Source organism: Hyperolius riggenbachi, chromosome 2 (assembly GCF_040937935.1).
Source record: "Hyperolius riggenbachi isolate aHypRig1 chromosome 2, aHypRig1.pri, whole genome shotgun sequence".
Taxonomy (NCBI): domain Eukaryota; kingdom Metazoa; phylum Chordata; class Amphibia; order Anura; family Hyperoliidae; genus Hyperolius; species Hyperolius riggenbachi.
The window spans coordinates 4,850,156-4,875,595 of record NC_090647.1 but is presented as its reverse complement, the minus strand read 5'-3'; the positions used below and the strand labels follow the sequence as shown (position 1 = coordinate 4,875,595).

At 67.7% G+C, this 25,440-nt stretch overlaps 1 protein-coding gene across 1 annotated transcript in view; it reads right to left on the bottom strand.

Moving 5' to 3' along the window:
- Positions 1-25,440, bottom strand: part of HPX (hemopexin) — a 118,170-nt gene that overhangs the window by 47,413 nt on the left and 45,317 nt on the right. Inside the window, exon 6 of the mRNA XM_068266468.1 lies at positions 21,814-22,029. Coding sequence (XP_068122569.1) covers positions 21,814-22,029 — 216 coding nt within the window. The remainder of the gene's footprint in view (positions 1-21,813; positions 22,030-25,440) is intronic.

Genomic DNA, 25,440 nt, shown 5'->3' with positions numbered 1-25,440 from the left:
GTCTCGGGTGCCCCCCCATGCCCTCCTGTGTCTCACCTCTGCCAGGGCAGCGCACAAAGTAGTCTCGGGTGTCCCCCCATGCCCTCCTGTGTCTCACCTCTGCCGGGGCAGCGCACAAAGTAGTCTCGGGTGCCCCCCAATGCCCTCCCGCGTCTCACCTCTGCCGGGGCAGCGCACAAAGCAGTCTCGGGTGCCCCCCCATGCCCTCCCGTGTCTCACCTCTGCCGGGGCAGCGCACAAAGTAGTCTCGGGTGCCCCCCCATGCCCTCCCGCGTCTCACCTCTGCCGGGGCAGCGCACAAAGTAGTCTCGGGTGCCCCCCCATGCCCTCCCGCATCTCACCTCTGCCAGGGCAGCGCACAAAGTAGTCTCGGGTGCCCCCCCATGCCCTCCCGCGTCTCACCTCTGCCAGGGCAGCGCACAAAGTAGTCTCGGGGGCGCCCCCCCCATGCCCTTCCGCGTCTCACCTCTGCCAGGGCAGCGCACAAAGTAGTCTCGGGTGCCCCCCCATGCCCTCCTGCGTCTCACCTCTGCCGGGGCAGCGCACAAAGTAGTCTCGGGTGCCCCCCCATGCCCTCCCGCGTCTCACCTCTGCCGGGGCAGCGCACAAAGTAGTCTCGGGTGCCCCCCCATGCCCTCCCGCGTCTCACCTCTGCCGGGGCAGCGCACAAAGTAGTCTCGGGTGCCCCCCATGCCCTCCCGCGTCTCACCTCTGCCGGGGCAGCGCACAAAGTAGTCTCGAGTGCCCCCCCATGCCCTCCCGCGTCTCACCACTGCCGGGGCAGCGCACAAAGTAGTCTCGGGTGCCCCCCCCCATACCCTCCCGCGTCTCACCTCTGCCGGGGCAGCGCACAAAGTAGTCTCGGGTGCCCCCAATGCCCTCCCGCGTCTCACCTCTGCTGGGGCAGCGCACAAAGTAGTCTCGGGTGCCCCCCCATGCCCTCCCGCGTCTCACCTCTGCCAGGGCAGCGCACAAAGTAGTCTCGGGTGCCCCCCCATGCCCTCCCGCGTCTCACCTCTGCCGGGGCAGCGCACAAAGTAGTCTCGGGTGCCCCCCCATGCCCTCCCATGTCTCACCTCTGCCGGGGCAGCGCACAAAGTAGTCTCGGGTGCCCCCCCATGCCCTCCTGTGTCTCACCTCTGCCAGGGCAGCGCACAAAGTAGTCTCGGGTGTCCCCCCATGCCCTCCTGTGTCTCACCTCTGCCGGGGCAGCGCACAAAGTAGTCTCGGGTGCCCCCCAATGCCCTCCCGCGTCTCACCTCTGCCGGGGCAGCGCACAAAGCAGTCTCGGGTGCCCCCCCATGCCCTCCCGTGTCTCACCTCTGCCGGGGCAGCGCACAAAGTAGTCTCGGGTGCCCCCCCATGCCCTCCCGCGTCTCACCTCTGCCGGGGCAGCGCACAAAGTAGTCTCGGGTGCCCCCCCATGCCCTCCCGCATCTCACCTCTGCCAGGGCAGCGCACAAAGTAGTCTCGGGTGCCCCCCCATGCCCTCCCGCGTCTCACCTCTGCCAGGGCAGCGCACAAAGTAGTCTCGGGGGCGCCCCCCCCATGCCCTCCCGCGTCTCACCTCTGCCAGGGCAGCGCACAAAGTAGTCTCGGGTGCCCCCCCATGCCCTCCTGCGTCTCACCTCTGCCGGGGCAGCGCACAAAGTAGTCTCGGGTGCCCCCCCATGCCCTCCCGCGTCTCACCTCTGCCGGGGCAGCGCACAAAGTAGTCTCGGGTGCCCCCCCATGCCCTCCCGCGTCTCACCTCTGCCGGGGCAGCGCACAAAGTAGTCTCGGGTGCCCCCCATGCCCTCCCGCGTCTCACCTCTGCCGGGGCAGCGCACAAAGTAGTCTCGAGTGCCCCCCCATGCCCTCCCGCGTCTCACCTCTGCCGGGGCAGCGCACAAAGTAGTCTCGGGTGCCCCCCCCATACCCTCCCGCGTCTCACCTCTGCCGGGGCAGCGCACAAAGTAGTCTCGGGTGCCCCCAATGCCCTCCCGCGTCTCACCTCTGCTGGGGCAGCGCACAAAGTAGTCTCGGGTGCCCCCCCATGCCCTCCCGCGTCTCACCTCTGCCAGGGCAGCGCACAAAGTAGTCTCGGGTGCCCCCCCATGCCCTCCCGCGTCTCACCTCTGCCGGGGCAGCGCACAAAGTAGTCTCGGGTGCCCCCCCATGCCCTCCCATGTCTCACCTCTGCCGGGGCAGCGCACAAAGTAGTCTCGGGTGCCCCCCCATGCCCTCCCGCGTCTCACCTCTGCCGGGGCAGCGCACAAAGTAGTCTCGGGTGTCCCCCCCATGCCCTCCCGCGTCTCACCTCTGCCGGGGCAGCGCACAAAGTAGTCTCGGGTGTCCCCCATGCCCTCCCGCGTCTCACCTCTGCCGGGGCAGCGCACAAAGTAGTCTCAGGTGCCCCCCCATGCCCTCCCGCGTCTCACCTCTGCCAGGGCAGCGCACAAAGTAGTCTCGGGTGCCCCCAATGCCCTCCCGCGTCTCACCTCTGCTGGGGCAGCGCACAAAGTAGTCTCGGGTGCCCCCCCATGCCCTCCCGCGTCTCACCTCTGCCGGGGCAGCGCACAAAGTAGTCTCAGGTGCCCCCCCATGCCCTCCCGCGTCTCACCTCTGCCGGGGCAGCGCAAAAAGTAGTCTCGGGTGCCCCCATGCCCTCCCGCGTCTCACCTCTGCTGGGGCAGCGCACAAAGTAGTCTCGGGTGCCCCCCCATGCCCTCCCGCGTCTCACCTCTGCCAGGGCAGCGCACAAAGTAGTCTCGGGTGCCCCCCCATGCCCTCCCGCGTCTCACCTCTGCCGGGGCAGCGCACAAAGTAGTCTCGGGTGCCCCCCCATGCCCTCCCATGTCTCACCTCTGCCGGGGCAGCGCACAAAGTAGTCTCGGGTGCCCCCCCATGCCCTCCCGCGTCTCACCTCTGCCGGGGCAGCGCACAAAGTAGTCTCGGGTGTCCCCCCCATGCCCTCCCGCGTCTCACCTCTGCCGGGGCAGCGCACAAAGTAGTCTCGGGTGTCCCCCATGCCCTCCCGCGTCTCACCTCTGCCGGGGCAGCGCACAAAGTAGTCTCAGGTGCCCCCCCATGCCCTCCCGCGTCTCACCTCTGCCAGGGCAGCGCACAAAGTAGTCTCGGGTGTCCCCCCATGCCCTCCTGTGTCTCACCTCTGCCGGGGCAGCGCACAAAGTAGTCTCGGGTGCCCCCCAATGCCCTCCCGCGTCTCACCTCTGCCGGGGCAGCGCACAAAGTAGTCTCGGGTGCCCCCCCATGCCCTCCCGCGTCTCACCTCTGCCGGGGCAGCGCACAAAGTAGTCTCAGGTGCCCCCCCATGCCCTCCCGCGTCTCACCTCTGCCAGGGCAGCGCACAAAGTAGTCTCGGGTGCCCCCCCATGCCCTCCTGTGTCTCACCTCTGCCAGGGCAGCGCACAAAGTAGTCTCGGGTGTCCCCCCATGCCCTCCTGTGTCTCACCTCTGCCGGGGCAGCGCACAAAGTAGTCTCGGGTGCCCCCCAATGCCCTCCCGCGTCTCACCTCTGCCGGGGCAGCGCACAAAGCAGTCTCGGGTGCCCCCCCATGCCCTCCCGTGTCTCACCTCTGCCGGGGCAGCGCACAAAGTAGTCTCGGGTGCCCCCCCATGCCCTCCCGCGTCTCACCTCTGCCGGGGCAGCGCACAAAGTAGTCCCGGGTGCCCCCCCATGCCCTCCCGCATCTCACCTCTGCCAGGGCAGCGCACAAAGTAGTCTCGGGTGCCCCCCCATGCCCTCCCGCGTCTCACCTCTGCCAGGGCAGCGCACAAAGTAGTCTCGGGGGCGCCCCCCCCATGCCCTCCCGCGTCTCACCTCTGCCAGGGCAGCGCACAAAGTAGTCTCGGGTGCCCCCCCATGCCCTCCTGCGTCTCACCTCTGCCGGGGCAGCGCACAAAGTAGTCTCGGGTGCCCCCCCATGCCCTCCCGCGTCTCACCTCTGCCGGGGCAGCGCACAAAGTAGTCTCGGGTGCCCCCCCATGCCCTCCCGCGTCTCACCTCTGCCGGGGCAGCGCACAAAGTAGTCTCGGGTGCCCCCCATGCCCTCCCGCGTCTCACCTCTGCCGGGGCAGCGCACAAAGTAGTCTCGAGTGCCCCCCCATGCCCTCCCGCGTCTCACCTCTGCCGGGGCAGCGCACAAAGTAGTCTCGGGTGCCCCCCCCATACCCTCCCGCGTCTCACCTCTGCCGGGGCAGCGCACAAAGTAGTCTCGGGTGCCCCCAATGCCCTCCCGCGTCTCACCTCTGCTGGGGCAGCGCACAAAGTAGTCTCGGGTGCCCCCCCATGCCCTCCCGCGTCTCACCTCTGCCGGGGCAGCGCACAAAGTAGTCTCAGGTGTCCCCCCATGCCCTCCCGCGTCTCACCTCTGCCGGGGCAGCATACAAAGTAGTCTCGGGTGTCCCCCCCATGCCCTCCTGCGTCTCACCTCTGCCGGGGCAGCGCACAAAGTAGTCTCGGGTGCCCCCCCATGCCCTCCCGCGTCTCACCTCTGCCGGGGCAGCACACAAAGTAGTCTCGGGTGCCCCCCCATGCCCTCCCGTGTCTCACCTCTGCTGGGGCAGCGCACAAAGTAGTCTCGGGTGCCAACCAATTGCCCTCCCGCGTCTCACCTCTGCCGGGGCAGCGCACAAAGTAGTCTCAGGTGTCCCCCCATGCCCTCCCGCGTCTCACCTCTGCCGGGGCAGCACACAAAGTAGTCTCGGGTGCCCCCATGCCCTCCCGCGTCTCACCTCTGCCGGGGCAGCGCACAAAGTAGTCTCGGGTGCCCCCCCATGCCCTCCCGCGTCTCACCTCTGCCGGGGCAGCGCACAAAGTAGTCTCAGGTGTCCCCCCATGCCCTCCCGCGTCTCACCTCTGCCGGGGCAGCGCACAAAGTAGTCTCAGGTGTCCCCCCCCATGCCCTCCCACATCTCACCTCTGCCGGGGCAGCACACAAAGTAGTCTCGGGTGCCCCCCCCCATGCCCTCCTGCGTCTCACCTCTGCCGGGGCAGCGCACAAAGTAGTCTCGGGTGCCCCCCCATGCCCTCCCGCGTCTCACCTCTGCCGGGGCAGCGCACAAAGTAGTCTCGGGTGCCCCCCATGCCCTCCCGCGTCTCACCTCTGCCGGGGCAGCGCACAAAGTAGTCTCGGGTGCCCCCCATGCCCTCCCGCGTCTCACCTCTGCCGGGGCAGCACACAAAGTAGTCTCGGGTGCCCCCCCCATGCCCTCCCGCGTCTCACCTCTGCCGGGGCAGCACACAAAGTAGTCTCGGGTGCCCCCCCATGCCCTCCTGCGTCTCACCTCTGCCGGGGCAGCGCACAAAGTAGTCTCGGGTGCCCCCCCATGCCCTCCCGCGTCTCACCTCTGCCAGGGTAGCGCACAAAGTAGTCTCGGGTGTCCTCCCCATGCCCTCCCGTGTCTCACCTCTGCCGGGGCAGCGCACAAAGTAGTCTCGGGTGCCCCCCCATGCCCTCCCGCGTCTCACCTCTGCCAGGGCAGCGCACAAAGTAGTCTCGGGTGCCCCCCATGCCCTCCCGCGTCTCACCTCTGCCGGGGCAGCGCACAAAGTAGTCTCGGGTGCCCCCCCCCATGCCCTCCCGCGTCTCACCTCTGCCGGGGCAGCATACAAAGTAGTCTCGGGTGTCCCCCCCATGCCCTCCTGCGTCTCACCTCTGCCGGGGCAGCGCACAAAGTAGTCTCGGGTGCCCCCCCATGCCCTCCCGCGTCTCACCTCTGCCGGGGCAGCACACAAAGTAGTCTCGGGTGCCCCCCCATGCCCTCCCGTGTCTCACCTCTGCTGGGGCAGCGCACAAAGTAGTCTCGGGTGCCAACCAATTGCCCTCCCGCGTCTCACCTCTGCCGGGGCAGCGCACAAAGTAGTCTCAGGTGTCCCCCCATGCCCTCCCGCGTCTCACCTCTGCCGGGGCAGCACACAAAGTAGTCTCGGGTGCCCCCATGCCCTCCCGCGTCTCACCTCTGCCGGGGCAGCGCACAAAGTAGTCTCGGGTGCCCCCCCATGCCCTCCCGCGTCTCACCTCTGCCGGGGCAGCGCACAAAGTAGTCTCAGGTGTCCCCCCATGCCCTCCCGCGTCTCACCTCTGCCGGGGCAGCGCACAAAGTAGTCTCAGGTGTCCCCCCCCATGCCCTCCCACATCTCACCTCTGCCGGGGCAGCACACAAAGTAGTCTCGGGTGCCCCCCCCCATGCCCTCCTGCGTCTCACCTCTGCCGGGGCAGCGCACAAAGTAGTCTCGGGTGCCCCCCCATGCCCTCCCGCGTCTCACCTCTGCCGGGGCAGCGCACAAAGTAGTCTCGGGTGCCCCCCATGCCCTCCCGCGTCTCACCTCTGCCGGGGCAGCGCACAAAGTAGTCTCGGGTGCCCCCCATGCCCTCCCGCGTCTCACCTCTGCCGGGGCAGCACACAAAGTAGTCTCGGGTGCCCCCCCCATGCCCTCCCGCGTCTCACCTCTGCCGGGGCAGCACACAAAGTAGTCTCGGGTGCCCCCCCATGCCCTCCTGCGTCTCACCTCTGCCGGGGCAGCGCACAAAGTAGTCTCGGGTGCCCCCCCATGCCCTCCCGCGTCTCACCTCTGCCAGGGTAGCGCACAAAGTAGTCTCGGGTGTCCTCCCCATGCCCTCCCGTGTCTCACCTCTGCCGGGGCAGCGCACAAAGTAGTCTCGGGTGCCCCCCCATGCCCTCCCGCGTCTCACCTCTGCCAGGGCAGCGCACAAAGTAGTCTCGGGTGCCCCCCATGCCCTCCCGCGTCTCACCTCTGCCGGGGCAGCGCACAAAGTAGTCTCGGGTGCCCCCCCCCATGCCCTCCCGCGTCTCACCTCTGCCGGGGCAGCGCACAAAGTAGTCTCGGGTGCCCCCCCATGCCCTCCCGCGTCTCACCTCTGCCGGGGCAGCGCACAAAGTAGTCTCGGGTGCCCCCCCATGCCCTCCCGCATCTCACCTCTGCCAGGGCAGCGCACAAAGTAGTCTCAGGTGCCCCTCATGCCCTCCCGCGTCTCACCTCTGCCGGGGCAGCACACAAAGTAGTCTCGGGTGCCCCCCCCCCCCATGCCCTCCCACGTCTCACCTCTGCCGGGGCAGCGCACAAAGTAGTCTCGGGTGTCCTCCCCATGCCCTCCCGTGTCTCACCTCTGCCGGGGCAGCGCACAAAGTAGTCTCGGGTGCCCCCCATGCCCTCCCGCGTCTCACCTCTGCCGGGGCAGCACACAAAGTAGTCTCGGGTGCCCCCCCCCCCCATGCCCTCCCGCGTCTCACCTCTGCCGGGGCAGCGCACAAAGTAGTCTCGGGTGTCCTCCCATGCCCTCCTGCGTCTCACCTCTGCCGGGGCAGCGCACAAAGTAGTCTCAGGTGCCCCCCATGCCCTCCCGCGTCTCACCTCTGCCGGGGCAGCACACAAAGTAGTCTCGGGTGCCCCCCCCATGCCCTCCCGCGTCTCACCTCTGCCAGGGCAGCGCACAAAGTAGTCTCGGGTGCCCCCCCATGCCCTCCCACGTCTCACCTCTGCCAGGGCAGCGCACAAAGTAGTCTCGGGTGCCCCCCCATGCCCTCCCGCGTCTCACCTCTGCCAGGGCAGCGCACAAAGTAGTCTCGGGTGCCCCCCCCATGCCCTCCCGCGTCTCACCTCTGCCAGGGCAGCGCACAAAGTAGTCTCGGGTGCCCCCCCATGCCCTCCCGCGTCTCACCTCTGCCGGGGCAGCGCACAAAGTACTCTCGGGTGCCCCCCCCCATGCCCTCCCGCATCTCACCTCTGCCAGGGCAGCGCACAAAGTAGTCTCGGGTGCCCCCCCATGCCCTCCCGCGTCTCACCTCTGCCAGGGCAGCGCACAAAGTAGTCTCGGGTGCCCCCCCATGCCCTCCCGCATCTCACCTCTGCCAGGGCAGCGCACAAAGTAGTCTCGGGTGCCCCCCCATGCCCTCCCGCGTCTCACCTCTGCCAGGGCAGCGCACAAAGTAGTCTCGGGTGCCCCCCCATGCCCTCCCATGTCTCACCTCTGCCGGGGCAGCGCACAAAGTAGTCTCAGGTGTCCCCCCATGCCCTCCCGCGTCTCACCTCTGCCGGGGCAGCGCACAAAGTAGTCTCGGGTGCCCCCCCATGCCCTCCCGCATCTCACCTCTGCCGGGGCAGCGCACAAAGTAGTCTCGGGTGCCCCCCCATGCCCTCCCGCGTCTCACCTCTGCCGGGGCAGCGCACAAAGTAGTCTCGGGTGCCCCCCCAATGCCCTCCCGCGTCTCACCTCTGCCGGGGCAGCGCACAAAGTAGTCTCGGGTGCCCCCCCATGCCCTCCCGCGTCTCACCTCTGCCGGGGCAGCGCACAAAGTAGTCTCGGGTGCCCCCCTCCATGCCCTCCCGCGTCTCACCTCTGCCAGGGCAGCGCACAAAGTAGTCTCGGGTCCCCCCCCATGCCCTCCTGCATCTCACCTCTGCCGGGGCAGCGCACAAAGTAGTCTCGGGTGCCCCCCATGCCCTCCCGTGTCTCACCTCTGCCGGGGCAGCGCACAAAGTAGTCTCGGGTGCCCCCCATGCCCTCCCGCGTCTCACCTCTGCCGGGGCAGCACACAAAGTAGTCTCGGGTGCCCCCCATGCCCTCCCGCGTCTCACCTCTGCCGGGGCAGCGCACAAAGTAGTCTCGGGTGTCCCCCCATGCCCTCCCGCGTCTCACCTCTGCCGGGGCAGCGCACAAAGTAGTCTCGGGTGTCCTCCCATGCCCCCCCGCGTCTCACCTCTGCCGGGGCAGCGCACAAAGTAGTCTCGGGTGCCCCCCCATGCCCTCCCGCGTCTCACCTCTGCCGGGGCAGCACACAAAGTAGTCTCGGGTGACCCCCCATGCCCTCCCGTGTCTCACCTCTGCCAGGGCAGCGCACAAAGTAGTCTCGGGTGTCCTCCCATGCCCTCCTGCGTCTCACCTCTGCCAGGGCAGCGCACAAAGTAGTCTCGGGTGCCCCCCCATGCCCTCCCGCGTCTCACCTCTGCCAGGGCAGTGCACAAAGTAGTCTCGGGTGCCCCCCCCCCATGCCCTCCCGCGTCTCACCTCTGCCAGGGCAGCGCACAAAGTAGTCTCGGGTGCCCCCCCATGCCCTCCTGCGTCTCACCTCTGCCGGGGCAGCGCACAAAGTAGTCTCGGGTGCCCCCCCATGCCCTCCCGCGTCTCACCTCTGCCGGGGCAGCGCACAAAGTAGTCTCGGGTGTCCCCCCATGCCCTCCCGCGTCTCACCTCTGCCGGGGCAGCGCACAAAGTAGTCTCGGGTGCCCCCCCATGCCCTCCCACATCTCACCTCTGCCGGGGCAGCGCACAAAGTAGTCTCGGGTGCCCCCCCATGCCATCCCGCATCTCACCTCTGCCGGGGCAGCACACAAAGTAGTCTCAGGTGTCCCCCCATGCCCTCCCGCGTCTCACCTCTGCCGGGGCAGCGCACAAAGTAGTCTCGGGTGCCCCCCCATGCCATCCCGCATCTCACCTCTGCCGGGGCAGCACACAAAGTAGTCTCGGGTGCCCCCCCATGCCCTCCCGCATCTCACCTCTGCCGGGGCAGCGCACAAAGTAGTCTCGGGTGCCCCCCATGCCCTCCCGCGTCTCACCTCTGCCGGGGCAGCGCACAAAGTAGTCTCGGGTGCCCCCCCATGCCATCCCGCATCTCACCTCTGCCAGGGCAGCGCACAAAGTAGTCTCGGGTGCCCCCCCATGCCCTCCCGCGTCTCACCTCTGCCGGGGCAGCACACAAAGTAGTCTCGGGTGCCCCCCCATGCCATCCCGCGTCTCACCTCTGCCGGGGCAGCGCACAAAGTAGTCTCGGGTGTCCCCCCCATGCCCTCCCGCGTCTCACCTCTGCCGGGGCAGCGCACAAAGTAGTCTCGGGTGCCCCCCCATGCCCTCCCGCGTCTCACCTCTGCCGGGGCAGCGCACAAAGTAGTCTCGGGTGCCCCCCCATGCCATCCCGCATCTCACCTCTGCCGGGGCAGCACACAAAGTAGTCTCGGGTGCCCCCCCATGCCCTCCTGCGTCTCACCTCTGCCGGGGCAGCGCACAAAGTAGTCTCGGGTGCCCCCCATGCCCTCCCGCGTCTCACCTCTGCCGGGGCAGCGCACAAAGTAGTCTCGGGTGCCCCCCCATGCCCTCCCGCGTCTCACCTCTGCCGGGGCAGCGCACAAAGTAGTCTCGGGTGTCCCCCCCATGCCCTCCCGCGTCTCACCTCTGCCGGGGCAGCGCACAAAGTAGTCTTGGGTGCCCCCCCATGCCCTCCTGCGTCTCACCTCTGCCGGGGCAGCGCACAAAGTAGTCTCGGGTGTCCCCCCATGCCCTCCCGCGTCTCACCTCTGCCGGGGCAGCGCACAAAGTAGTCTCGGGTGCCCCCCCATGCCCTCCCGCGTCTCACCTCTGCCGGGGCAGCGCACAAAGTAGTCTCGGGTGCCCCCCCATGCCCTCCCACATCTCACCTCTGCCAGGGCAGCGCACAAAGTAGTCTCGGGTGCCCCCCCATGCCATCCCGCATCTCACCTCTGCCAGGGCAGCGCACAAAGTAGTCTCGGGTGCCCCCCCCATGCCCTCCCGTGTCTCACCTCTGCCGGGGCAGCGCACAAAGTAGTCTCGGGTGTCCTCCCCATGCCCTCCCGCGTCTCACCTCTGCCAGGGCAGCGCACAAAGTAGTCTCGGGTGCCCCCCCATGCCATCCCGCATCTCACCTCTGCCAGGGCAGCGCACAAAGTAGTCTCGGGTGCCCCCCCCCATGCCCTCCCGTGTCTCACCTCTGCCGGGGCAGCGCACAAAGTAGTCTCGGGTGTCCCCCCATGCCCTCCCGCGTCTCACCTCTGCCGGGGCAGCGCACAAAGTAGTCTCGGGTGTCCTCCCCATGCCTTCCCGTGTCTCACCTCTGCCGGGGCAGCGCACAAAGTAGTCTTGGGTGCCCCCCCATGCCCTCCCGCGTCTCACCTCTGCCGGGGCAGTGCACAAAGTAGTCTCGGGTGCCCCCCCATGCCCCCCCGCGTCTCACCTCTGCCGGGGCAGCGCACAAAGTAGTCTCGGGTGTCCCCCCCATGCCCTCCCGCGTCTCACCTCTGCCGGGGCAGCGCACAAAGTAGTCTCGGGTGCCCCCCATGCCCTCCCGCGTCTCACCTCTGCCGGGGCAGCACACAAAGTAGTCTCGGGTGCCCCCCCCCCCCATGCCCTCCCGCGTCTCACCTCTGCCGGGGCAGCGCACAAAGTAGTCTCGGGTGTCCTCCCATGCCCTCCTGCGTCTCACCTCTGCCGGGGCAGCGCACAAAGTAGTCTCAGGTGCCCCCCATGCCCTCCCGCGTCTCACCTCTGCCGGGGCAGCACACAAAGTAGTCTCGGGTGCCCCCCCCATGCCCTCCCGCGTCTCACCTCTGCCAGGGCAGCGCACAAAGTAGTCTCGGGTGCCCCCCCATGCCCTCCCACGTCTCACCTCTGCCAGGGCAGCGCACAAAGTAGTCTCGGGTGCCCCCCCATGCCCTCCCGCGTCTCACCTCTGCCAGGGCAGCGCACAAAGTAGTCTCGGGTGCCCCCCCCATGCCCTCCCGCGTCTCACCTCTGCCAGGGCAGCGCACAAAGTAGTCTCGGGTGCCCCCCCATGCCCTCCCGCGTCTCACCTCTGCCGGGGCAGCGCACAAAGTAGTCTCGGGTGCCCCCCCCCATGCCCTCCCGCATCTCACCTCTGCCAGGGCAGCGCACAAAGTAGTCTCGGGTGCCCCCCCATGCCCTCCCGCGTCTCACCTCTGCCAGGGCAGCGCACAAAGTAGTCTCGGGTGCCCCCCCATGCCCTCCCGCATCTCACCTCTGCCAGGGCAGCGCACAAAGTAGTCTCGGGTGCCCCCCCATGCCCTCCCGCGTCTCACCTCTGCCAGGGCAGCGCACAAAGTAGTCTCGGGTGCCCCCCCATGCCCTCCCATGTCTCACCTCTGCCGGGGCAGCGCACAAAGTAGTCTCAGGTGTCCCCCCATGCCCTCCCGCGTCTCACCTCTGCCGGGGCAGCGCACAAAGTAGTCTCGGGTGCCCCCCCATGCCCTCCCGCATCTCACCTCTGCCGGGGCAGCGCACAAAGTAGTCTCGGGTGCCCCCCCATGCCCTCCCGCGTCTCACCTCTGCCGGGGCAGCGCACAAAGTAGTCTCGGGTGCCCCCCCAATGCCCTCCCGCGTCTCACCTCTGCCGGGGCAGCGCACAAAGTAGTCTCGGGTGCCCCCCCATGCCCTCCCGCGTCTCACCTCTGCCGGGGCAGCGCACAAAGTAGTCTCGGGTGCCCCCCTCCATGCCCTCCCGCGTCTCACCTCTGCCAGGGCAGCGCACAAAGTAGTCTCGGGTGCCCCCCCATGCCCTCCTGCATCTCACCTCTGCCGGGGCAGCGCACAAAGTAGTCTCGGGTGCCCCCCATGCCCTCCCGTGTCTCACCTCTGCCGGGGCAGCGCACAAAGTAGTCTCGGGTGCCCCCCATGCCCTCCCGCGTCTCACCTCTGCCGGGGCAGCACACAAAGTAGTCTCGGGTGCCCCCCATGCCCTCCCGCGTCTCACCTCTGCCGGGGCAGCGCACAAAGTAGTCTCGGGTGTCCCCCCATGCCCTCCCGCGTCTCACCTCTGCCGGGGCAGCGCACAAAGTAGTCTCGGGTGTCCTCCCATGCCCCCCCGCGTCTCACCTCTGCCGGGGCAGCGCACAAAGTAGTCTCGGGTGCCCCCCCATGCCCTCCCGCGTCTCACCTCTGCCGGGGCAGCACACAAAGTAGTCTCGGGTGACCCCCCATGCCCTCCCGTGTCTCACCTCTGCCAGGGCAGCGCACAAAGTAGTCTCGGGTGTCCTCCCATGCCCTCCTGCGTCTCACCTCTGCCAGGGCAGCGCACAAAGTAGTCTCGGGTGCCCCCCCATGCCCTCCCGCGTCTCACCTCTGCCAGGGCAGTGCACAAAGTAGTCTCGGGTGCCCCCCCCCCATGCCCTCCCGCGTCTCACCTCTGCCAGGGCAGCGCACAAAGTAGTCTCGGGTGCCCCCCCATGCCCTCCTGCGTCTCACCTCTGCCGGGGCAGCGCACAAAGTAGTCTCGGGTGCCCCCCCATGCCCTCCCGCGTCTCACCTCTGCCGGGGCAGCGCACAAAGTAGTCTCGGGTGTCCCCCCATGCCCTCCCGCGTCTCACCTCTGCCGGGGCAGCGCACAAAGTAGTCTCGGGTGCCCCCCCATGCCCTCCCACATCTCACCTCTGCCGGGGCAGCGCACAAAGTAGTCTCGGGTGCCCCCCCATGCCATCCCGCATCTCACCTCTGCCGGGGCAGCACACAAAGTAGTCTCAGGTGTCCCCCCATGCCCTCCCGCGTCTCACCTCTGCCGGGGCAGCGCACAAAGTAGTCTCGGGTGCCCCCCCATGCCATCCCGCATCTCACCTCTGCCGGGGCAGCACACAAAGTAGTCTCGGGTGCCCCCCCATGCCCTCCCGCATCTCACCTCTGCCGGGGCAGCGCACAAAGTAGTCTCGGGTGCCCCCCATGCCCTCCCGCGTCTCACCTCTGCCGGGGCAGCGCACAAAGTAGTCTCGGGTGCCCCCCCATGCCATCCCGCATCTCACCTCTGCCAGGGCAGCGCACAAAGTAGTCTCGGGTGCCCCCCCATGCCCTCCCGCGTCTCACCTCTGCCGGGGCAGCACACAAAGTAGTCTCGGGTGCCCCCCCATGCCATCCCGCGTCTCACCTCTGCCGGGGCAGCGCACAAAGTAGTCTCGGGTGTCCCCCCCATGCCCTCCCGCGTCTCACCTCTGCCGGGGCAGCGCACAAAGTAGTCTCGGGTGCCCCCCCATGCCCTCCCGCGTCTCACCTCTGCCGGGGCAGCGCACAAAGTAGTCTCGGGTGCCCCCCCATGCCATCCCGCATCTCACCTCTGCCGGGGCAGCACACAAAGTAGTCTCGGGTGCCCCCCCATGCCCTCCTGCGTCTCACCTCTGCCGGGGCAGCGCACAAAGTAGTCTCGGTTGCCCCCCATGCCCTCCCGCGTCTCACCTCTGCCGGGGCAGCGCACAAAGTAGTCTCGGGTGCCCCCCCATGCCCTCCCGCGTCTCACCTCTGCCGGGGCAGCGCACAAAGTAGTCTCGGGTGTCCCCCCCATGCCCTCCCGCGTCTCACCTCTGCCGGGGCAGCGCACAAAGTAGTCTTGGGTGCCCCCCCATGCCCTCCTGCGTCTCACCTCTGCCGGGGCAGCGCACAAAGTAGTCTCGGGTGTCCCCCCATGCCCTCCCGCGTCTCACCTCTGCCGGGGCAGCGCACAAAGTAGTCTCGGGTGCCCCCCCATGCCCTCCCGCGTCTCACCTCTGCCGGGGCAGCGCACAAAGTAGTCTCGGGTGCCCCCCCATGCCCTCCCACATCTCACCTCTGCCAGGGCAGCGCACAAAGTAGTCTCGGGTGCCCCCCCATGCCATCCCGCATCTCACCTCTGCCAGGGCAGCGCACAAAGTAGTCTCGGGTGCCCCCCCCATGCCCTCCCGTGTCTCACCTCTGCCGGGGCAGCGCACAAAGTAGTCTCGGGTGTCCTCCCCATGCCCTCCCGCGTCTCACCTCTGCCAGGGCAGCGCACAAAGTAGTCTCGGGTGCCCCCCCATGCCATCCCGCATCTCACCTCTGCCAGGGCAGCGCACAAAGTAGTCTCGGGTGCCCCCCCCCATGCCCTCCCGTGTCTCACCTCTGCCGGGGCAGCGCACAAAGTAGTCTCGGGTGTCCCCCCATGCCCTCCCGCGTCTCACCTCTGCCGGGGCAGCGCACAAAGTAGTCTCGGGTGTCCTCCCCATGCCTTCCCGTGTCTCACCTCTGCCGGGGCAGCGCACAAAGTAGTCTTGGGTGCCCCCCCATGCCCTCCCGCGTCTCACCTCTGCCGGGGCAGTGCACAAAGTAGTCTCGGGTGCCCCCCCATGCCCCCCCGCGTCTCACCTCTGCCGGGGCAGCGCACAAAGTAGTCTCGGGTGTCCCCCCCATGCCCTCCCGCGTCTCACCTCTGCCGGGGCAGCGCACAAAGTAGTCTCGGGTGCCCCCCATGCCCTCCCGCGTCTCACCTCTGCCGGGGCAGTGCACAAAGTAGTCTCGGGTGCCCCCCATGCCCTCCCGCGTCTCACCTCTGCCGGGGCAGTGCACAAAGTAGTCTCGGGTGCCCCCCATGCCCTCCCGCGTCTCACCTCTGCCGGGGCAGCGCACAAAGTAGTCTCGGGTGTCCTCCCCATGCCCTCCCGTGTCTCACCTCTGCCGGGGCAGCGCACAAAGTAGTCTCGGGTGTCCTCCCCATGCCCTCCCGCGTCTCACCTCTGCCGGGGCAGCGCACAAAGTAGTCTCGGGTGTCCTCCCCATGCCCTCCCGTGTCTCACCTCTGCCGGGGCAGCGCACAAAGTAGTCTTGGGTGCCCCCCCATGCCCTCCCGCGTCTCACCTCTGCCGGGGCAGCGCACAAAGTAGTCTCGGGTGCCCCCCCATGCCCTCCCGCGTCTCACCTCTGCCGGGGCAGCGCACAAAGTAGTCTCGGGTGCCCCCCCCCCATGCCCTCCCGCGTCTCACCTCTGCTGGGGCAGCACACAAAGTAGTCTCGGGTGTCCTCCCCATGCCCTCCCGTGTCTCACCTCTGCCGGGGCAGCGCACAAAGTAGTCTTGGGTGCCCCCCCATGCCCTCCCGCGTCTCACCTCTGCCGGGGCAGTGCACAAAGTAGTCTCGGGTGCCCCCCCATGCCCCCCGCATCTCACCTCTGCCAGGGCAGTGCACAAAGTAGTCTCGGGTGCCCCCCCATGCCCTCCCGTGTCTCACCTCTGCCGGGGCAGCGCACAAAGTAGTCTCGGGTGCCCCCCCATGCCCTCCCGCGTCTCACCTCTGCCGGGGCAGCACACAAAGTAGTCTCAGGTGCCCCCCCATGCCCTCCCGTGTCTCACCTCTGCCGGGGCAGCGCACAAAGTAGTCTCGGGTCCCCCCCCATGCCCTCCCGCGTCTCACCTCTGCCGGGGCAGCGCACAAAGTAGTCTCGGGTGCCCCCCCATGCCCTCCCACATCTCACCTCTGCCAGGGCAGCGCACAAAGTAGTCTCGGGTCCCCCCCCCATGCCCTCCCGCGTCTCACCTCTGCCGGGGCAGCGCACAAAGTAGTCTCGGGTGCGCCCCCCCCATGCCCTCCCGCGTCTCACCTCTGCCAGGGCAGTGCACAAAGTAGTCTCGGGTGTCCTCCCCATGCCCTCCCGTGTCTCACCTCTGCCGGGGCAGCGCACAAAGTAGTCTCGGGTGTCCCCCCATGCCCTCCTGCGTCTCACCTCTGCCGGGGCTGCGCACAAAGTAGTCTCGGGTGTCCCCCCATGCCCTCCTGTGTCTCACCTCTGCCGGGGCAGGACACAAAGTAGTCTCGGGTGCCCCCCCCATGCCCTCCCGCGTCTCACCTCTGCCGGGGCAGCGCACAAAGTAGTCTCGGGTGTCCCCCCATGCCCTCCTGCGTCTCACCTCTGCCGGGGCAGCGCACAAAGTAGTCTCGGGTGCCCCCCCATGCCCTCCCGCGTCTCACCTCTGCCGGGGCAGCACACAAAGTAGTCTCGGGTGCCCCCCCATGCCCTCCCGTGTCTCACCTCTGCCGGGGCAGCGCACAAAGTAGTCTTGGGTGCCCCCCCATGCCCTCCCGCGTCTCACCTCTGCCGGGGCAGTGCACAAAGTAGTCTCGGGTGCCCCCCCATGCCCCCCCGCGTCTCACCTCTGCCAGGGCAGCGCACAAAGTAGTCTCGGGTGCCCCCCCATGCCCCCCCGCGTCTCACCTCTGCCAGGGCAGCGCACAAAGTAGTCTCGGGTGCCCCCCCATGCCCTCCCGCGTCTCACCTCTGCCAGGGCAGCGCACAAAGTAGTCTCAGGTGCCCCCTATGCCCTCCCGCGTCTCACCTCTGCCGGGGCAGCGCACAAAGTAGTCTCGGGTTCCCCCCCATGCCCTCCCATGTCTCACCTCTGCCGGGGCAGCGCACAAAGTAGTCTCGGGTGCCCCCCCATGCCCTCCCGCGTCTCACCTCTGCCGGGGCAGTGCACAAAGTAGTCTCGGGTGCCCCCCCATGCCCTCCCGCGTCTCACCTCTGCCAGGGCAGCGCACAAAGTAGTCTCGGGTGCCCCCCCATGCCCTCCTGCGTCTCACCTCTGCCAGGGCAGCGCACAAAGTAGTCTCGGGTGCCCCCCCATGCCCTCCCGCGTCTCACCTCTGCCGGGGCAGCGCACAAAGTAGTCTCGGGTGCCCCCCCATGCCCTCCCGCGTCTCACCTCTGCCGGGGCAGCGCACAAAGTAGTCTCGGGTGCCCCCCATGCCCTCCCATGTCTCACCTCTGCCAGGGCAGTGCACAAAGTAGTCTCGGGTGCCCCCCCATGCCCCCCGCATCTCACCTCTGCCAGGGCAGTGCACAAAGTAGTCTCGGGTGCCCCCCCATGCCCCCCGCATCTCACCTCTGCCGGGGCAGTGCACAAAGTAGTCTCGGGTGCCCCCCCATGCCCCCCGCATCTCACCTCTGCCGGGGCAGCGCACAAAGTAGTCTCGGGTGCCCCCCCAATGCCCTCCCGCGTCTCACCTCTGCCGGGGCAGTGCACAAAGTAGTCTCGGGTGCCCCCCCATGCCCCCCGCATCTCACCTCTGCCGGGGCAGCGCACAAAGTAGTCTCGGGTGCCCCCCCAATGCCCTCCCGCGACTCACCTCTGCCGGGGCAGCGCACAAAGTAGTCTCGGGTGCCCCCCCCCATGCCCTCCCGCGTCTCACCTCTGCCGGGGCAGCGCACAAAGTAGTCTCGGGTGCCCCCCCATGCCCTCCCGCGTCTCACCTCTGCCGGGGCAGCGCACAAAGTAGTCTCGGGTGCCCCCCCCATGCCCTCCCGCGTCTCACCTCTGCCGGGGCAGCGCACAAAGTAGTCTCGGGTGCCCCCCCATGCCCTCCCGCGTCTCACCTCTGCCGGGGCAGCGCACAAAGTAGTCTCAGGTGTCCCCCCATGCCCTCCCGCGTCTCACCTCTGCCGGGGCAGTGCACAAAGTAGTCTCGGGTGCCCCCCCATGCCCTCCCGTGTCTCACCTCTGCCGGGGCAGCACACAAAGTAGTCTCGGGTGCCCCCCCATGCCCTCCCGCGTCTCACCTCTGCCAGGGCAGCGCACAAAGTAGTCTCGGGTGCCCCCCCATGCCCTCCCGCGTCTCACCTCTGCCGGGGCAGCGCACAAAGTAGTCTCAGGTGTCCCCCCATGCCCTCCCGCGTCTCACCTCTGCCGGGGCAGCGCACAAAGTAGTCTCAGGTGTCCCCCCATGCCCTCCCGCGTCTCACCTCTGCCGGGGCAGCGCACAAAGTAGTCTCAGGTGTCCCCCCATGCCCTCCCGCGTCTCACCTCTGCCGGGGCAGCGCACAAAGTAGTCTCGAGTGCCCCCCCATGCCCTCCCGCGTCTCACCTCTGCCGGGGCAGCGCACAAAGTAGTCTCAGGTGTCCCCCCATGCCCTCCCGCGTCTCACCTCTGCCGGGGCAGCGCACAAAGTAGTCTCGAGTGCCCCCCCATGCCATCCCGCATCTCACCTCTGCCGGGGCAGCGCACAAAGTAGTCTCGAGTGCCCCCCCAATGCCCTCCCGCGTCTCACCTCTGCCGGGGCAGCGCACAAAGTAGTCTCGGGTGCCCCCCCATGCCCTCCCGCGTCTCACCTCTGCCGGGGCAGCGCACAAAGTAGTCTCGGGTGCCCCCCCATGCCATCCCGCATCTCACCTCTGCCGGGGCAGCGCACAAAGTAGTCTCGGGTGCCCCCCCATGCCCTCCCGCGTCTCACCTCTGCCAGGGCAGCGCACAAAGTAGTCTCGGGTCCCCCCCCATGCCCTCCCGCGTCTCACCTCTGCCAGGGCAGCGCACAAAGTAGTCTCGAGTGCCCCCCCAATGCCCTCCCGCGTCTCACCTCTGCCGGGGCAGAGCACAAAGTAGTCTCGGGTGCCCCCCCATGCCCTCCCGCGTCTCACCTCTGCCGGGGCAGCGCACAAAGTAGTCTCGGGTGCCCCCCCATGCCCTCCCGCGTCTCACCTCTGCCGGGGCAGCGCACAAAGTAGTCTCGGGTGCCCCCCCCATGCCCTCCCGCGTCTCACCTCTGCCGGGGCAGCGCACAAAGTAGTCTCGGGTGCCCCCCCATGCCCTCCCGCGTCTCACCTCTGCCAGGGCAGCGCACAAAGTAGTCTCGGGTCCCCCCCCATGCCCTCCCGCGTCTCACCTCTGCCGGGGCAGCGCACAAAGTAGTCTCGGGTGCCCCCCCATGCCCTCCCGTGTCTCACCTCTGCCGGGGCAGCGCACAAAGTAGTCTCGGGTGCCCCCCCATGCCCCCCGCATCTCACCTCTGCCGGGGCAGCGCACAAAGTAGTCTCGGGTGCCCCCCCATGCCCTCCCGCGTCTCACCTCTGCCGGGGCAGCGCACAAAGTAGTCTCGGGTGCCCCCCCATGCCCTCCCGCATCTCACCTCTGCCGGGGCAGCACACAAAGTAGTCTCGGGTGCCCCCCATGCCCTCCCGCGTCTCACCTCTGCCAGGGCAGCGCACAAAGTAGTCTCGGGTGCCCCCCCAATGCCCTCCTGCGTCTCACCTCTGCCGGGGCAGCGCACAAAGTAGTCTCAGGTGCCCCCCCATGCCCTCCCGCGTCTCACCTCTGCCGGGGCAGCGCACAAAGTAGTCTCGGGTGTCCCCCCATGCCCTCCCGCGTCTCACCTCTGCCAGGGCAGCGCACAAAGTAGTCTCGGGTGCCCCCCCCCATGCCCTCCCGCGTCTCACCTCTGCCAGGGCAGCGCACAAAGTAGTCTCGGGTGCCCCCCCATGCCCTCCCGCGTCTCACCTCTGCCGGGGCAGCGCACAAAGTAGTCTCGGGTGCCCCCCCATGCCCTCCCGCGTCTCACCTCTGCCGGGGCAGCGCACAAAGTAGTCTCGGGTGCCCCCCCATGCCCTCCCGCGTCTCACCTCTGCCGGGGCAGCGCACAAAGTAGTCTCGGGTGCCCCCCCATGCCCTCCCGCGTCTCACCTCTGCCGGGGCAGCGCACAAAGTAGTCTCGGGTGCCCCCCCATGCCATCCCGCATCTCACCTCTGCCGGGGCAGCGCACAAAGTAGTCTCGGGTTCCCCCCATGCCCTCCCGCGTCTCACCTCTGCCGGGGCAGCGCACAAAGTAGTCTCGGGTGCCCCCCCCATGCCCTCCCGCGTCTCACCTCTGCCGGGGCAGCGCACAAAGTAGTCTCAGGTCCCCCCCCATGCCCTCCCGCATCTCACCTCTGCCGGGGCAGCGCACAAAGTAGTCTCGGGTGTCCCCCCATGCCCTCCCGCATCTCACCTCTGCCGGGGCAGCGCACAAAGTAGTCTCAGGTCCCCCCCCATGCCCTCCCGCATCTCACCTCTGCCGGGGCAGCGCACAAAGTAGTCTCAGGTCCCCCCCCATGCCCTCCCGCATCTCACCTCTGCCGGGGCAGCGCACAAAGTAGTCTCGGGTGCCCCCCCATGCCCTCCCGCGTCTCACCTCTGCCGGGGCAGCGCACAAAGTAGTCTCGGGTGCCCCCCCATGCCATCCCGCATCTCACCTCTGCCGGGGCAGCGCACAAAGTAGTCTCGGGTTCCCCCCATGCCCTCCCGCGTCTCACCTCTGCCGGGGCAGCGCACAAAGTAGTCTCGGGTGCCCCCCCATGCCCTCCCGCGTCTCACCTCTGCCGGGGCAGCGCACAAAGTAGTCTCGGGTGCCCCCCCATGCCCTCCCGCGTCTCACCTCTGCCGGGGCAGCGCACAAAGTAGTCTCGGGTGCCCCCCCATGCCATCCCGCATCTCACCTCTGCCGGGGCAGCGCACAAAGTAGTCTCGGGTGCCCCCCCATGCCCTCCCGCGTCTCACCTCTGCCGGGGCAGCGCACAAAGTAGTCTCGGGTGCCCCCCCATGCCCTCCCGCGTCTCACCTCTGCCGGGGCAGCGCACAAAGTAGTCTCGGGTGCCCCCCCATGCCCTCCCGCGTCTCACCTCTGCCGGGGCAGCGCACAAAGTAGTCTCGGGTGCCCCCCCATGCCATCCCGCATCTCACCTCTGCCGGGGCAGCGCACAAAGTAGTCTCGGGTGCCCCCCCATGCCCTCCCGCGTCTCACCTCTGCCGGGGCAGCGCACAAAGTAGTCTCGGGTGCCCCCCCATGCCATCCCGCATCTCACCTCTGCCGGGGCAGCGCACAAAGTAGTCTCGGGTTCCCCCCATGCCCTCCCGCGTCTCACCTCTGCCGGGGCAGCGCACAAAGTAGTCTCGGGTGCCCCCCCCATGCCCTCCCGCGTCTCACCTCTGCCGGGGCAGCGCACAAAGTAGTCTCAGGTCCCCCCCCATGCCCTCCCGCATCTCACCTCTGCCGGGGCAGCGCACAAAGTAGTCTCGGGTGTCCCCCCATGCCCTCCCGCATCTCACCTCTGCCGGGGCAGCGCACAAAGTAGTCTCAGGTCCCCCCCCATGCCCTCCCGCATCTCACCTCTGCCGGGGCAGCGCACAAAGTAGTCTCAGGTCCCCCCCCATGCCCTCCCGCATCTCACCTCTGCCGGGGCAGCGCACAAAGTAGTCTCAGGTCCCCCCCCATGCCCTCCCGCATCTCACCTCTGCCGGGGCAGCGCACAAAGTAGTCTCAGGTGCCCCCCCATGCCCTCCCGCGTCTCACCTCTGCCAGGGCAGCGCACAAAGTAGTCTCGGGTGCCCCCCCATGCCCTCCCGTGTCTCACCTCTGCCGGGGCAGCGCACAAAGTAGTCTCGGGTGCCCCCTCATGCCCTCCTGCGTCTCACCTCTGCCGGGGCAGCGCACAAAGTAGTCTCGGGTGCCCCCCATGCCCTCCCACATCTCACCTCTGCCAGGGCAGCGCACAAAGTAGTCTCGGGTGTCCAGCGGTCGGGGCGATTGCACCTCTCCCGTCACTGGGTTGAATCTTGTGAACTTTATGCCATTAAAGCAGTAATATCTCTCCATCCATCTGACTGCAGCGGTACACCTCCCTAGAGCAGACCAGGTGCGCTGCTTGACTGCTGGCTCCTCCTCCGGGGTGTATATGTAGACCAGGTCATCTGCAGGGCACAGAAGCGAGTCACTACAGGGAAGACAGGAGGCGAAAGCCAAGGTACAGAATCCATCGCTAATGAGGATTATGGCAGCTGCTTGTCTCAGAGAAAACTACAATATGGCCTCAATTCACTAAAGGCAGTTTGTTCAAATCATTTTGGTTGGTAAAATACGGCATTTAGCATTTCACACTTTTTTTCCAAATTCACTAAAAAGATTTCCCGCATGCGGTGGAAGTTTGGTAACTTACCGAACTAAAATGCTTCAATTTACTAACCCCTGGTTGGTAAGTGTCACTTACTAGCCGTGTAGCAGGGCAGCGGTGAGGCAGGGAAAGCTGTGTATGTGTCAGTGTTTCCTGTCCAGGGCATACTGTCATCTGCACTGCAACCACCAGGGGGAGCTCTTCTGCATGCCAGAATACAGATATTCACATCTACAGGGATGCAGAAAAGCCTCAGAAAATGGCACCTTCCTCTGCTCTGCTAGAGTGAAGTCCCGCCTTCCAGGGTGTCGGACCAAATCAGGTGAGAGGCAGGGCTGCCTGACTCTCCCTATCGGCTGCCTGGCTCCACCTATCGGCTGCCTGACTCTCCCTATTGGCTGCCTGGCTCCACCTATCGGCTGCCTGACTCTCCCTATTGGCTGCCTGACTCTCCCTATCGGCTGCCTGACTCTCCCTATCGGCTGCCCGGCTCTCCCTATCGGCTGCCTGGCTCTCCCTATCGGCTGCCTGGCTCTCCCTATAGGCTGCCTGGCTCTCCCAATCGGCTGCCCGGCTCTCCCTATCGGCTGCCCGGCTCTCCCTATCGGCTGCCCGCCTCTCCCTATGGGCTGCCCGGCTCCCCCTATCGGCTGCCTGGCTCTCCCTATCGGCTGCCTGACTCTCCCTATCGGCTGCCTGGCTCTCCCTATCGGCTGCCTGGCTCTCCCTATCGGCTGCCTGGCTCTCCCTATCGGCTGCCCGACTCTCCCTATCGGCTGCCCGGCTCTCCCTATCGGCTGCCCGACTCTCCCTATCGGCTGCCCGGCTCTCCCTATCGTCTGCCTGACTCTCCCTGTCGGCTGCTGCCCGGCTCTCCCTATCGGCTGCCCGGCTCTCCCTATCGGCTGCCCGGCTCTCCCTATCGGCTGCCTGACTCTCCCTATCGGCTGCCTGACTCTCCCTATCGGCTGCTGCCCGGCTCTCCCTATCGGCTGCCTGGCTCTCCCTATAGGCTGCCTGACTCTCCCTATCGGCTGCCTGGCTCTCCCTATCGGCTGCCTGGCTCTCCCTATAGGCTGCCTGACTCTCCCTATAGGCTGCCTGACTCTCCCTATCGGCTGCCTGACTCTCCCTATCGGCTGCCTGACTCTCCCTATCGGCTGCCTGGCTCTCCCTATCGGCTGCCTCTCCCTATCGGCTGCCTGGCTCTCCCTATCGGCTGCCTGGCTCTCCCTATCGGCTGCCCGGCTCTCCCTATCGGCTGCCCGGCTCCCCCTTTGGGCTACCTGCCTCTCCCTATCGGCTGCCTGGCTCTCCCTATCGGCTGCCTGACTCTCCCTATCGGCTGCCTGGCTCTCCCTATCGGCTGCCCGCCTCTCCCTATCGGCTGCCCGCCTCTCCCTATCGGCTGCCCGCCTCTCCCTATCGGCTGCCCGCCTCTCCCTATGGGCTGCCCGGCTCCCCCTATCGGCTGCCTGGCTCTCCCTATCGGCTGCCTGACTCTCCCTATAGGCTGCCCGGCTCTCCCTATCGGCTGCCCGACTCTCCCTATCGGCTGCCCGGCTCTCCCTATCGGCTGCCCGGCTCTCCCTATCGGCTGCCTGACTCTCCCTGTCGGCTGCTGCCCGGCTCTCCCTATCGGCTGCTATCGGCTGCCTGACTCTCCCTATCGGCTGCCTGGCTCTCCCTATCGGCTGCCTGACTCTCCCTATCGGCTGCCTGACTCTCCCTATCGACTGCTGCCCGGCTCTCCCTATCGGCTGCCTGGCTCTCCCTATCGGCTGCCTGGCTCTCCCTATAGGCTGCCTGACTCTCCCAATCGGCTGCCTGACTCTCCCTATCGGCTGCCTGACTCTCCCTATCGGCTGCCTGACTCTCCCTATCGGCTGCCTCTCCCTATTGGCTGCCTGGCTCTCCCTATCGGCTGCCTGGCTCTCCCTATCGGCTGCCCGGCTCTCCCTATCGGCTGCCCGGCTCCCCCTATGGGCTACCTGCCTCTCCCTATCGGCTGCCTGGCTCTCCCTATCGGCTGCCTGACTCTCCCTATCGGCTGCCTGACTCTCCCTATCGGCTGCCTGACTCTCCCTATCGGCTGCTGCCCGGCTCTCCCTATCGGCTGCCTGGCTCTCCCTAGCTATCGGCTGCCTGGCTCTCCCTATCGGCTGCCCGGCTCTCCCTATCGGCTGCCCGGCTCCCCCTATGGGCTACCTGCCTCTCCCTATCGGCTGCCTGGCTCTCCCTATAGGCTGCCTGACTCTCCCTATCGGCTGCCTGACTCTCCCTATCGGCTGCCTGACTCTCCCTATCGGCTGCCTGGCTCTCCCTATCGGCTGCCTCTCCCTATCGGCTGCCTCTCCCTATCGGCTGCCTGGCTCTCCCTATCGGCTGCCCGGCTCTCCCTATCGGCTGCCCGGCTCCCCCTATGGGCTGCCTGCCTCTCCCTATCGGCTGCCTGGCTCTCCCTATCGGCTGCCTGGCTCTCCCTATCGGCTGCCTGGCTCTCCCTATCGGCTGCCCGGCTCTCCCTATCGGCTGCCCGCCTCTCCCTATCGGCTGCCCGCCTCTCCCTATCGGCTGCCCGCCTCTCCCTATGGGCTGCCCGGCTCCCCCTATCGGCTGCCTGGCTCTCCCTATCGGCTGCCTGACTCTCCCTATAGGCTGCCCGGCTCTCCCTATCGGCTGCCCGACTCTCCCTATCGGCTGCCCGGCTCTCCCTATCGGCTGCCCGGCTCTCCCTATCGGCTGCCTGGCTCTCCCTATAGGCTGCCTGACTCTCCCTATCGGCTGCCTGACTCTCCCCATCGGCTGCCTGACTCTCCCTATCGGCTGCCTCTCCCTATCGGCTGCCTGGCTCTCCCTATCGGCTGCCCGGCTCTCCCTATCGGCTGCCCGGCTCCCCCTATGGGCTACCTGCCTCTCCCTATCGGCTGCCTGGCTCTCCCTTTCGGCTGCCTGGCTTTCCCTATCGGCTGCCTGACTCTCCCTATCGGCTGCCAGGCTCTCCCTATCGGCTGCCCGGCTCTCCCTATCGGCTGCCCGGCTCTCCCTATCGGCTGCCCGGCTCTCCCTATCGGCTGCCTGCCTCTCCCTATCGGCTGCCTGCCTCTCCCTATCGGCTGCCTGGCACTCCCTATCGGCTGCCTGACTCTCCCTATCGGCTGCCTGGCTCTCCCTATCGGCTGCCTGGCTCTCCCTATCGGCTGCCTGGCTC